Here is a 12,872-nt window from a genome sequence, read left to right as displayed (position 1 = left end):
CCCTCCATGTCCCCATCCCCTCCGTGTCCTCCCCCTTCCTGTTCCCCCCGGGATGTGCCCGGAGGCCGGAGCGGAGCATCCCGCAGCGCAGGTGCTGTGTGGGGGGCGGATGGACCCCCCCCCCCATCGCGTGGTCCCCCCACCATGGGGATGATGCCCGGGGGGCCGGGCCGGAGCCGCGGGGCCAGGTCTGACCCTCGCGCCCCTCCGCGATAAAATAACCCCCAAAAAGCTCGCGGCCACGGCTGCGGGGAGGCCGGGCCGGCGCTTCCCGGGAAAACTGAGGCCGATGGCTAAAATTTGGGGATTGGTGCTGGGAGGGGGTGTGGGCGCCCGGGAGTTGGCCGGGGGGGGATACTGGATTTCCGGGGGGCTGGTGCTGGGGTGTCCCCAGGTGCCGCCCGTGGGGGCCGGAGCGTCACCGCGCACAGGGGGTGGCCGAGGCCGGGGCGGCCCCGCTGCCGAGGACCCGGCACCGAGGCCAGGCGAGTCAGGAAGGGAAAGTAAAGTCGGGAGGAAAAGCCCCCAAAAAAACCCCAAACAACCCCAAATCCCCTCCTGGGCTTGGAAAAACGTGCCGCGCCGGAAGGAAGCGGGGCTTGTTTGGGTTCAAATTGCRAGGAGGTGAAATTCGGCCCCCCGGGACGCGACGCAGGGGGTGCTCCCGGCYTGGGGATGCTCCCGCTCATCCCTGTCCCCCCGGCGGGGCTCGGGCACGGCGGAGCCCCGCGCCGCTCGTGCGCCCCACGCGCAGCGAGGCCCCGTGTCCCCGGAGCGGGCGGCCGGGGCCGTGTCCCCGGGGCGCGCGCGGGGCCGCTGGGGGCACTCTTCTCTCCTCCTCTTCCTCCGGCTGCGCTCCAAGAGCAAACAGGGAAGTGGTTTTTCTGCAGTCTCATTGCAGCTCGCCCGGCGGAGCCTGAAATCCGGCGCGCGGGGCCAACGGGCCGGGCTGCGGCCGCCGAGGATGCCGCTCTGCCCCGCGGCGCCCGCCCGGCTCTGCCCGGAGCATCCGCGGGGATGCTCCCGGGATGCGCGTGCCGCCCCGGCGAGCTCCCAGCGCGCGGGAAAAGGTCCCGGCACGTGCGGAGCGGAGGATGGAGCTGCGGGAAGCGGTTTGGGCTGCAGTGCCGGGACCTGTCGCTGCTCCACGTGCACCGGGGTGGCACCAGGATCCGGATGGCGCCCGGATCCCTTGGGCTCCCTTGGCCCCGTTGCAGGTGCTGCAGGACCAGGTGGCCTCAGGGCAGCAGCTTAATCCCATCCCCAATCGAAGGGGCATTCAGCCAAGGTCCAGTGATTTAAATGCATATAGGTGATTTAAATGCATATAGGTGATTTAAATGCATATAGGCTGCTGCCAGGGCCATCCGGTCACTTGTTTACCATTCATCTGCGCTTCTCAGCCCCAACAAAAGCAGGGCCTGGGGCCTCGGATGGGTCGGGTCCTCCCTTGTTTAGAGAGGAACTCGCATCTGTTTCTATTTGCATTTTTAAGCAAGCGAGTACAGAAACCTTTCCCTCCATTTCTGGCTCTATAAAAGCTAGATTTTTTTCTTTTTATGCCAAGCTTGACCTAAGAGTGACCTTCTCGAAGTATTACCTCTTTTTTTTTTTTCTTATATTTGTTTATGCCTTTAACAACGATGCCATGTGGGGAGTGGGTCAGTTAAAGGTGAAATTGGCTGTCGGTGTAAACACAAGCTTAGTGCAGAAGCCTGGGCTGCRTTTCACAGACTTCAGAATTGCATTGAACTCACCGGCCTCTGCGAGCCGGGGACTCGGAGCAGGTAGGAGCGGGATGCAGGGTCTCCGATCGCTTATAGGTGACCCAGGTCGCATATAGGGTGACCAGTGCCTGCTTCAGCTCTGACTTTTGTCCCTTCCTTGCATTTGCTGTATTTAACCTCAGTGCCCAGCACATCCGTGAATCAGTAAACTGGCAGCTCCATCCCYATACTCCTCTTGACCGCCTTGGACCAGGCAGGGCCAGTTTCAAGTGCGCAGGTTGAATTTCCAGTAAGGAAGAAGCAGCAAACTGCACTTCAGTCTCCCTTGGATGGCATTTCCCCCAAGCAAAATCTCACAGCTGCTCCAAGCAAGGCCATTTAGTAACAGCRGTTTCCCCTGGCGTTGCTGGAGGAAAGTCCTGATGCTGCCGAATTCTYCAGGAAGAGCTAAAACGTTTATGGCCCTTGGTAGCATTATCCCTATATCCTCATAACGGCGCGATAAGCCTGGTGYGGGTGCCGTGAGGCAGGGGCAGCGCTGACGATTTGCGGCTGTCGCTGTCGGCTCCGGGGGTGCCGTGTGTCCGAGCCCGCTGTCCCGCGTGTCCGAACCCGCTGTGGATGAGCCCGGAGCCGCGGCGCCCGCTGCCTGCCCCTCGGAGCCGCCGAGTGCAGTGGAGCGTTTGGGAAGGCAGCGTTTGGGAGGGCTGCAAAGCCATCGACTGCTCCGCTGCATCCGGAGCTCTCCGTGGAGCAGCGTGGCTGCGTTGAGCATTCCCTGGCTCCAGCAGCTCTCGGGCGGTTACAACCCCTCCAAAGAAAGGGGCCGCGGYGCCTCGGGGCGCTGACCCAGCCGTGAAACCCTCGCGCGGGCCGGGCTTCCCCAYGGGCTTCCCGCGGGGCTGCCCCGGCACCCGCGCCGTGCGGCGCCCTGTGCACCCCGCCGTGCGGAGCCCATTGCCCCCCCTGCGGCTCACAGCCCCCCGGGATCGGCCCCTGGGGATCTGAGCCCCCCGGGTGCTCCCGCGCCGTGCGGGTAAGTGATGGGTGGAGACCCGCTGGAGACCCGGCCGCGGGACGCGCTGAGCGACGTGCGCGATTTCTCTTGTTGCAGATGGAAGAGAAACGACGCAAGTACTCSATCAGCAGTGATAACTCGGACACCACTGACAGTAAGACCCTTAACCGAGGCTTTGGATGAGATAACTTAAGTGTTCCCACCGGTACCAGCTGGAGCATCTGGCTCTGGGCTCCCCTGGGTGACAAGGAGTTTGGGACAGGGGAGCTGCAGATGTGCCAGGAGAGCAGAACCCTCTGCAGATGTGTTGTCCTCTTGGGTAGACCGAGGCTGGTGGCTTTTAYTGTCCTGGTGGGAAGGGCAATAGACTGGAGCCCTTTCCACGAAAGGACCCTGTGCATTTCCCTCCTGGGATCTGAGGATACAGGAAAGGGATAGCTGGGCCTCAAGTCTGGAGACTTCTGATGCCACCGTTGCTTTTAGACCTCCTGTTTTTAGACCTCATGGAATGCCTGGGCCTTTCCCTGTCAGGAGGATGGGGAGATCGGCGGGGTTTGGGGAGATCAGCGGGGTTTGGGAAGATCAGCGGGGTTTGGGAAGGGGGCTCTCACAGGGCGCCCGGACCTCGCTCGGTCGCTGCGACCGCCAGGTCCTGGGGCTGGAGCCGCTTCCGCAGGTAACTCCTCTCTCTCGTCCCACAGGCCACACCACGTCCGCGTCGAGATGCTCCAAAATCCCCGCCACCAAGTCGGGCTGGTCCAGGCAGAAGGAGAAGAAGCCCTCGGAGGTAGGTGGCTCTTCAAGCTTGCTCCGAGTTCGCGCTTCCCACCGGAGCCGGAGCGGTTCCTGGCGCATCCTTCCCACGGTGGATGGGTATTCCCAGCCTCGGGCTTGGAGCCACGTTGGTGCTCTGTGCGTGCTGGGACCATCCATGGGGATGAGAGGGTGGCAGGGATGGAGGGGATGACGCGGTTCCCATCATGGGGCTCTGAGTGTCCCTGCCCTGCACCAGCACCCGTGGTCGGGGCTCGCTGGGCTTGGAGAGGGGTCAGTGTGGCAGGGTCAGGACCCTCGTCCAGGCTCAGCCCCGCTCCCAGCATCCCGGCCGGTCCGGGGCACGCGGAGCCCTGCGGCCGCCCCGGGTCACGTCGGGAGGTTTGAGGTTTTCCTGTGGTCAGYGCCGAGCTGCGGCCGCGCCGGGTCGCGCCGAGGCGCCCCAGGGACCTGGGCGCTCCTGCAGAGCCCCGATGAAGCACCGGCCTGCGGGGCCGGAGGCGTCGGAGGAGCCGCGTGCCGGCCTCCAGGAGCCCTGCGCCCACGGAYGGGCTGCTGTGCCCGGGATAACCTCCTCCGGGAGAGCCGGGGCCAGGGGTTCTCCTCCTGCATCACCCGCATGGACACGGTGCTGTCTTTGGTGTGAATTGCATCTATCGGGCACCCAGGAGTTTATCTGGCTACTCATTAAATTGCTGGATACAAACCCAAGACACCGAGTGAAAATACTCCTGGCCTTGGAGCAGGCTCAGAGCTGGATCCCAGTGTTGCTGCTTTCCAACAGCTGGAAGGGAAACGGGGGCTCGTTGCAATACAGCTGTGAGCGGGACCCCTTGGGGCCGCTCTCGTCCCTCCGTTTCACACCGCGGATGCTCCTGGAGAAAATAAAGGAAAGGAAGTGGAGCAGAGGCCGAGCAGCGTGCGGCTGCCCGGGACCCGAAACCGAGAGAACAGCACATGTAGCCTGAAAGTACGGGGGAATTTTGGAGGCAGAGCGTAATTACTCACGCTGGCCTTGGGCCAGACTTGCCCTAGGCAAAGTGCAGCTTCAGGAGCACGAGTGGTCCAGGCCTTGGATGCACCCCTCGTTCTGCAGCTCCCACCACGACTCTGAGTCCACCTGGGTCTTCAGTCTGACCTGGAAGCTCCCTTGGATACCTCTGTCCTTCTCTCTGATCCACTTCCAAGTCTGGATCCACTTCCAAACCTGGGCTTGGGATCCTTTTTTTGGGAGTCACTGTTGAGTGTGGAAATTAGGGCATTTCTCCCAGGAGRACTGAGGGATTTCAGGCACAGAGCAGGTGTCACAAGAACTTGGAAGTTTAGAGCATCAAACCCACCCACCACCAAGAAACTTCCTTCCCCCGAACTACAGAAATGCTTCACGTGAAATGATCGCAGGGGAAATACTGAATACCTTTTTCTTCGTTAGCACCGCCAGTGCGGGGGAGTCTTTCAGAGAATGGAAACGCGGGGAAGGCGGCGCAGAAAGCGCGACRAGTTTATTCTGGGTGTTGAAACCCCCCTGGGCACTCCGGGGACGCGGGATGGCCTTTGCAAGCAGCAGCTCAGGCTCGGGCTTTGCAGGCTGCTCGTATCCTTGTGAAGGGATCCGGGCTCCGACAGCTCCAAGTTGCTGCAGGGATATTTGAGGGGAGCAGAGAGTTGCAGGGATGTGGGGGAATGAGCTGGGGCGAGCAATGGTTTGCAGGGGCAGATTGGGGGAAAGCATGCACTGATTTGTGGCAGTGCCTGGGGGAGCAGTGACTTGCAGTGATTTTGGGAAGGGTGAGCTGGAGAGGGAGCAACTTGCAGTGATTTGGGATGGATGAGCTGGGGGGAAGCAGAGATTTGTAGTGATCTGGGGAGGAAGAGCTGAGGAAGGAGCAATTCACAGTGATTTTGGAGGGATGAGCTGGGGAAGGAGCAATTTTCAGTGATTTTTGCGGGGATGAGCTGGGGAAGGAGCAGTTCACGGTGGTTTTTGCAGGGATGAGCTGGAGAGAAGCAGTGATTTACACTCATGGATAATCTCAGAGCCCTTCTCAGCCACCTCCCCGTCTCTCAGCGAGCCCGTGGCACCCTCTGCATGCCCCAGGACAGCGCGAGAGGGAGATAAAAAAAAATCAAAGGCATTACAGTTACATAGCTATTAGCTAGGTCAGGGGGTGATGTTTATTATGAAAGACTCGGCGAGAAAGGATTAACTCGACACGCTAAAAACCACCCGGCGCAAGGCATCTGGAAAAACAAGCTTCTTAGCATGGAAAAGTACTGAGCTGTTTGTAAACACCCGCGCCGGAGGCTGCTGCGCGGTCGTGGTCACGGCGCCTGTCGCGGGGCTCTGCCCGGCCGCGTCCCCGCGACGGCCTCCGCGCTCGGTCCCCACCGCGGGYTCATCTCCCTCCACATCCCCGTCGCCCTCCGCTCCGTCATTCCTCCTGCATTCCTGTCTTTCCTGAGGCGGAAAACGTGAATTTGCGCAGTTGACAGTGCTGTCTGTTTTCCTTGCTGAGACATCCGTGCTTGGAAGGACGTCCTTATGGCCCTGCACAGTGATGTGATCCTTCCAGCTGCTGCTTTTAGCTTCCTTTTAACAAACATCTGCATTTTTATACCGTTTTTCTTTCTGAAAAGTAATTATTGTTGCACTGGGTGAGTGCTTGGGAGGACTTTGTTTTTGCTCAAACTTGGGGGGGGAATAGAAACGTTCACATAAACATTTGCATATAAATAAACCCTGACGGTGGCTGCTACTGCTTCCCTCCCTGCTCCGAGACTGGGAGCAAACACGGAGATGCTTTTGCTGCCCTSATAACAACCCCCGAAAGCAGCAGGGCCAGCTGGGTGCCAGGGATGCAATTCCTGCTCCTTGGGCTGCTGGGAGGTCAGCACCTTTCCCACCTTATCCATGCGCTTTTCCCACTTTCCGGGAGCTGCATGCTGCAAACCTGTGTGCAAACCTGCCCATGCCGACGAGAGCAGCCGTCCGTCCGTCTGTCCATCCATCCATCCATCCATCTATCCATCCGTGCGGGAGCAGCACAAGAGCCCCTGGGAGAAGCTCCGCAGACTAATCGGGAGCAGCGCTAGGCGAGCGTTTCCTTAGGTTTAAACACCAAAACACACCCRTCCTCTGAGGAGGCCACGTGGCAAATGCGGGTGTGAGAACGGGCAGATGGGCTATTTCTGATGATCTCCAGGGGAGTTCAGTTGTGCCGAGGGAAACCCGCTGCAGCTTCCCAAGGGTGGGCTCCGCAGGCAAGGGAAGGCAGCGGGATGGTGCTTGGCTCTYGCGAGGGCTTTTCCCATGGCTGCACCTCCGGCTCGGCCCTTGTGGCTGCTAGGAAGGGGAGAAAAGGCTGCGCCTGGAGCTAAAGAGAGGGGCGATTCGGCGCCGTCCTGCTGCGAGGGGCAGCGGGAACTCCCTGGCGTCGGATGCGCCCGTGCTGAGGATTGCTGCGTGCAGAAGAGTTTCGCTCAGTTCTTCCTATTTATCCCATAGCAGCCCCGGATGCCTGCACGTGGTGCATGCCAGTGCATTGCTGCAGCGTGCAGAAACGTGACGTAGGGTTTGGCGCTTCCGTCTCTTTTCCCATCGCTGAGGCCGAGCTGCAAACCCGCAGGTGTCCCTTAAGGCCCATTTTGGGGCTCATCAACCATGTGCCAGGTCCATGCAAGCCATCAGCTTGATCACAGTGTGGTTTTAATTCACCGGGTAGAGATGGCAGTGCCGTCAGTGGCTCCCGGGTTGCAGCGGAGCAGCCAGAGAGGGAATTTGCAGGGAAGGATCCGTTGACACGGGGCCGCTTTCCTCTTCGGCATCCCGTGCTGAGCGAGCTCAGAGCCGGCATCTGGRCGCATGGAGCTGGATGTCGTGGGGACCGGGAAGCCGGACGGGCACGAGGATGTTCCCCCAGTTGTTACATGTCCATACGGATCCGGGGCTATGTATCCATGCGGGATTGGAGCCAGCTGAAGGTTTGCTGCACATCACTGCCTTCTTTCCTTGCATTTCCTTCCATTTCCCTAGTAAGGGAAATCTGGAAATTCTACCTTGGAAAGAACGTGGATGCTGTGGGAATGCTTCTGGAGGCTGCATCGGCTGCTTCGCTTCCACACGATGCCGGTTTTGTTCTTCATCTGCGCTCGAGGTGCCTGTGCCCAGAGCTGGGCGCTGCTCCGGTACGGATGCGGATGCCCTCTCYGGTATGGATGCAGATAGCCCGCTCYGATATGGATGTGGATAGCCTGCTCCGGGATGGATGCAGAGAGCCATCTCCAGTATGGATGTGGAGAGCCTGCGCTGGTATGGAGGTGGAGAGCTTGCTCCAGTATGGATGCAGATAGCCCGCTCCGATATGGATGTGGAGAGCCTGCTCCGGAATGGATGCACAGATAGCCATCTCCAGTATGGATGCGAAGATCTCGCTCCGGTATGGATACAGAGAGCCTGCTCTGATGTGGATACAGAGAGCCTGCTCCGATGTGGATGTGGAGAGCCTGCTCCGGTGTGGATACGGAGAGCCTGCTCCGGTATGGATGCGAAGAGCCCGCTCCTTTATGAATATGGAGAACCCGCTCCAGTATGGATGCGAAGAGCCCGCTCCGGTATGGATACGGAGAACCCGCTCCGATGCGGAGAGCCTGCTCCGGTATGGATATGGAGAGCCTGCTCCGATGCGGATGCGGAGCGCCCCGGGAGCGGCGCCGGGGCCGCTGGCGGCAGCAATTAGCAGCCGGGAGGCAGGAGCAGGTTGCTAAGCAGCCGGGGCCGTAAAGGCAATTTGTCAAATCCTGCAGGAGGGAGGAAATAGTAAACAGTCCTTTTGAGGGGAAATTGCCTGTTTTCTGGTGTGCAACTTTCTCTCACCACCGCCGGGTCCCTCGGTTCGTCAGCGCCTGATTTAGCCTTTATTTGGCTTTCATAAATAATTCAGAAGAGTTTGAGGAGAATAATTGAGTCTTTTCCCGGCCCTAATCCCAGACAATTCAAAACAAAACGGCATTTGGGTTACAATTGGGGCATATTAGCTCTTGGGAGATTTCCAGGCGACAGATCCACTTCCCTTCGCAGTCTTTGTGGTGCTCCAAGCGCTTCCCATCACCCCTGGAAGAAGAGAAACGGAGGAAACCRTCTGCCCCAGCGAACAGGAATATTGCGGATCCAGGATGCCGGGTCTTTTGGGAATAGGCTCAACCACGTGCAGTTGGACTGACATTAAAACAAGAAGCCAGGAGGGGTGGGTCTGGGGGAGAAGATGCTCTCCATGTTCCCAGGGGAACATCCTTTAGTATCGGCTCTGGGGATAATGCACGGGACGGACCAACGTGGGAATGCCGTTCCCAGCTCTGCTGTGGGCATCCCAGGCAGGTCAGGATGATGCTCTTTGCTCCAGATGGATGATCCCGTAAGGGGATCCCAAGAGGATGATGATCCTTCTTTCCCTGCACCTGTGGAAGGAAGGGAGATGTTCCAAAAAACGTCATTGTTGCAGCAGCATTGGGAGAAAAACGCTCAGTTTTCCATAGGTCCCATTTCTCCCTGCCTGGGTCACAGGGAGTCAAAGCAACACTGAGAGTCTGGTTTATTTTTTGTTTAATTTCCCACGCTGACAGTGTTGGAAAACATTACGGAGCCTTTCAAAATGATGGAATTGGAGCCACTTAAAGGAACCTGCTCTTCCTCCTAACTTTGGCTGCAGGATTAGCCTGGGGCTCCTGTTTATAGRGGGGTGGATGGAGGCTCCGAGCGGCTCTGCAGGGATGGGGCCGGCAGGGTCCGCAAGGAGCCGCATCCGGAGGAACACACTGGTGGACTTCAGAGGGGTCCCCCCATAGAAGAGGTTGTTTATGTATTTGTATTTAGCTCTAATTGGGTTATCAGCTGAGACTCGGAGGATTAAATGAACTGACCTAAATACTGGTCTCAGTGGTCTTAGTTAAACATCCAGTTTCTTGCACGTTGCCTCCTTCGGGTTCCGAAATACTCTCCACAGCACTTTATTTTTGCATTGGAAGGGTAAAACAGCATCGTGTGGTTCATTGTGGCTCTTGCCCAGTGCCCATGGGCACCACGAGCAGATTAAAGAGCATCTGAGGCTCCCCCAGAGCACCACAGCCCTGCAGAAAGTGCCCAGAGCTGGTGGGGATGCAGGAGATGGTGCCTGGCGCTGGCATCGCCGGTGTCACTTCCCAATAGCAGATGGTGGAGAGGAGAAGCCGTCCATTTTCACTTCCAATTTATTTTTATTCTGCAAGAGGCAGGATTGCTCGGGTCGYTGCTGACAGGCAATCCTCTGGAAGGAAAGCCTTATTTACTGTGATGGATTTTTCTTTTTCTTGGAGTGATTTTTTCATCCTGGTATATTCAGGGCCGGAAGGGAAATGGAGAATGAGCAAATTCACTGTCCACAGGGCTGGCGGGTTTTCACAGTGCAGGGGCTCAGTGGGTCTGTAAATCCCTCCTTGCATTTGGCTGCATAGCCTAGCRCTTTCCTGCTCGCTAAACAGGCTTTTTCCCAAGGCCATGAGCTTTATTTTCCCCTTAGGAGCAATGCAGAAAAATAAAATGCAAAACTGCTTTATCGTTCAGCAATTCCTTTGCACCTGAGGCAGCAGGTGGCTGGAAGTTCAGTGAAACCTCCCAGCTTTGCTCTGCTCACCTCGGTCACCCCAGCCTTGGATTTGATCCTGCAGGCTATTCCTGAGCATCTCTGTTGGAGCGGAATTGGGGCTTATTCTGCTTTTTAGCTATTCCTGCAGAAGTTGCTACCCCAGGAGCAGGGACATTTTGCAATGGGCAGGAGGGGCAAGGCAGATGGGTCTCTGCACATCCACAGTGGTTGTTTTAAGAGCAGTTCGGCTGTCATTGATTTAATTTAACCTTAATTTCCAATGTGACTCCTCCCTGCAGTGCCCCATGGCTGGTTTATCTCGGCAGCTGGCCCAAATTTTCCACCTTTTCCAGGGGAGGCCCCTTTGGCTCATCAAGGTGGAGACTTTGCAAGGTCCCTCTGAGCTGGTGGTGGCTGCTGCAGGATGAGGATTTATTGGGATGCAGCATCTTGCACCCGGTGCTGCCTTTGAGATTCTGCTGTTGCTTGGATCCCCTTTCCCTGTGSCTGGAAAGGTGTTCTCTGAGTGTAATGCCCAGGGTCCTTCACAGATTCCAGGCTGCTCTGTCAAGTGGGAGAGGATGGAGTTTAAAATATATCTCACTGTGCAAAACCTGGCCTATTTTCTCTATTTGTCCCCCTGTTCTTCTGAAGGAGTCCCCTTATTATGCCAAGATGACTTGTTCCTGGGGAGCAAGCTGGGAATAGGAGTGTGGCCTCGCCTGGGAAGGGCCTCCCAGCCTGTCCTGCGCCTTGGCTGGACTCTTTGCTATTGTCCCTTGCGTTTGTTTTTGGTGCAGGTCTTCCGCACTGATCTGATCACGGCCATGAAAATTCCCGACTCGTTCCAGCTGAGCCCCGATGAGTACTACATCCTCGCGGATCCCTGGAGGCAGGAGTGGGAGAAGGGCGTGCAGGTGCCCGCCAGCGCCGAGGCCATCCCTGAGCCCGTGGTCAGGTAAGCGAGAGGCTGGAGAAAGCCTGGTAAAACCAGCGAGGGGATGGAGAGGCTGGAGAAAGCCTGGTGAAACCGGCGGGGGGTTGAGCAGAGCAAGGAGGAAGCACATGGAGCGTCAGCTCCTGCATTGCCCCTGGATGCAGCCAGCGTTTGCTGCTGGGGCTGCAGGAGTTGGGCCCAGGGTCRAAAACCTCTGGCTTGCTGCTCCGAGCTACTCTTGGGTGTGGAAAATGGGATGGGGACTTGGGGGTTTGGGGGCGTGAGGAGCAGCAGCCCAACAAACGTCCCCCTAAGCYGCGCGGAGGAGAAGTGCGCTGGTGCCGCACGGTGTCTCGTTGAGCTATTTTGGAATAGGGATTAAAAGCGCAGTTTAAAATAGCCCGTTAAACAGCTGCTGTTGCAGCACAGAAATGTGGGAGAGCTGCCGTGCGCTCGGGATCCGCGGCGGGACCGCGCGGAGCTGCCGGTGTCGGAGCCGCGCTCGGGGTGCAGGGCCGGGCACGTTGGGGTGACCCGGCCGGTCCTGGGGGGTCTTTGCTGGTCCCAAGGGTGGAGGCAGCTCCTGTGCAGCTGCCCCCACCTCCCTGCAGGAAAACGGGGAAAGAAACGGAGCTTTAGTGAGGCCGAGCACATCAAAAGGGAGGCTGTAAAGGGGCCTGTTGAGTTGATTTAGTCCTCGGAGAAGAGGGAGGGGGGAATAAAAAGCTCCCCTGTGTGCGGAGCAGCTTTTCTTCTCCGTCTTTGATAGCTAAGCGCGGCCCAGCCGCGGGCCCGTCTGCTCCCCAGCTGAGGCTGCGGCGCCTTCCAGCTGGGAAGCGCCAGCCCCGCGGTGCCCGGTGGCCGGTCCCACGGCTTCCGCCCGCGCCGGAGCATCCTGCGTGCTCCCGGCCTCTCCTCCCAGCCCCTGCATCCCGGGAGGTTGCTCCCGGGCCCCTTCGGCTGCTCCAGGGCATTCCCCTTGCTGTCCATGCCGCAACCTTTGCCCAAAGTCTTGGAGTTTTTCTTGGGCTGCTGTCGTGCCTCCGCTCGCTTGTCTTTCCTCTAGACTAAGCAAGACTAAGCAAGACTCCATCAGCTCCTCTCCCAAAACAGCTCCTGGTTCTGTCTCCAGTTATCTGCTCCCGGTGAACCCGAGGAGTCGCCTCCTGCAGCACTTTGGGCTGCTGTGTCCTGTCCCCAACGTGGTTCTGGATTTGGGTCTCACTCCATGGAGCTTTGGTGGTCCCTTGCTTGGAGGGGAGCAGAGCAGATCCCGCGGTGCCGTGACGCAGAGCTCTGGGGATGCGTCGCCCCTGTGGCTTCCACCTCTCCCCATGCAGTTGCTCCGTGATCCTTGGAACCTCTCTGGCTGTAGCATGGCCAAAAAAAGTCCCTGTTTTTGGTGACCTTGGTGACAGCAGCACTTCAAGGGCTCATTTACAATGTCCTGGCTTTAATGTGCCCGCATCTGCAACCTCCATAGACAGGTCCCTGACAGGAGCCTCACAAGGGGGAGTGTGTGTATATGTGTGAGCATGTGTATGTGCATCTATGTATGTGTGCATACATCCCTCCCTCCACAGGGTTTGTGGCACTTGGCAGCTGCTGATGCCCTTTTCAGCCTCTGATGGGCTCGTGCCTAGAGATCCCCCCTCCAGGGGATGGGATGGGACAAATCGCATTAATCCAGCGGGTTCTCACCCAGCGCTGAGGTCACTTGGGTTTTTATTTTAATGCATTTAATTCTCCCGGTGGGTGTTTGCACTCGTAGAGGATCTGGCTGCGGGTAGATGGAGCAG

The 12,872-nt window shown here is 58.3% G+C and overlaps 1 protein-coding gene across 1 annotated transcript in view; it reads left to right on the top strand.

Annotated features, from left to right (window-relative positions):
* Nucleotides 1-2,835: 2,835 nt before the first annotated feature.
* JADE2 (jade family PHD finger 2) overlaps nucleotides 2,836-12,872 on the top strand; it is a 32,823-nt gene continuing 22,786 nt past the window's right edge. Inside the window, exons 1-3 of the mRNA XM_026046016.1 lie at nucleotides 2,836-2,899; nucleotides 3,447-3,532; nucleotides 10,937-11,094. Coding sequence (XP_025901801.1) covers nucleotides 2,842-2,899; nucleotides 3,447-3,532; nucleotides 10,937-11,094 — 302 coding nt within the window. The 5' untranslated portion in view covers nucleotides 2,836-2,841. The remainder of the gene's footprint in view (nucleotides 2,900-3,446; nucleotides 3,533-10,936; nucleotides 11,095-12,872) is intronic.

The sequence above is a fragment of the Nothoprocta perdicaria genome, unplaced genomic scaffold, assembly GCF_003342845.1.
Source record: "Nothoprocta perdicaria isolate Ctin4 unplaced genomic scaffold, notPer1 scaffold_107, whole genome shotgun sequence".
NCBI lineage: Eukaryota > Metazoa > Chordata > Aves > Tinamiformes > Tinamidae > Nothoprocta > Nothoprocta perdicaria.
The sequence above is the reverse complement of the archived record's forward strand: the minus strand, read 5'-3'. Positions and strand labels throughout refer to the sequence as shown.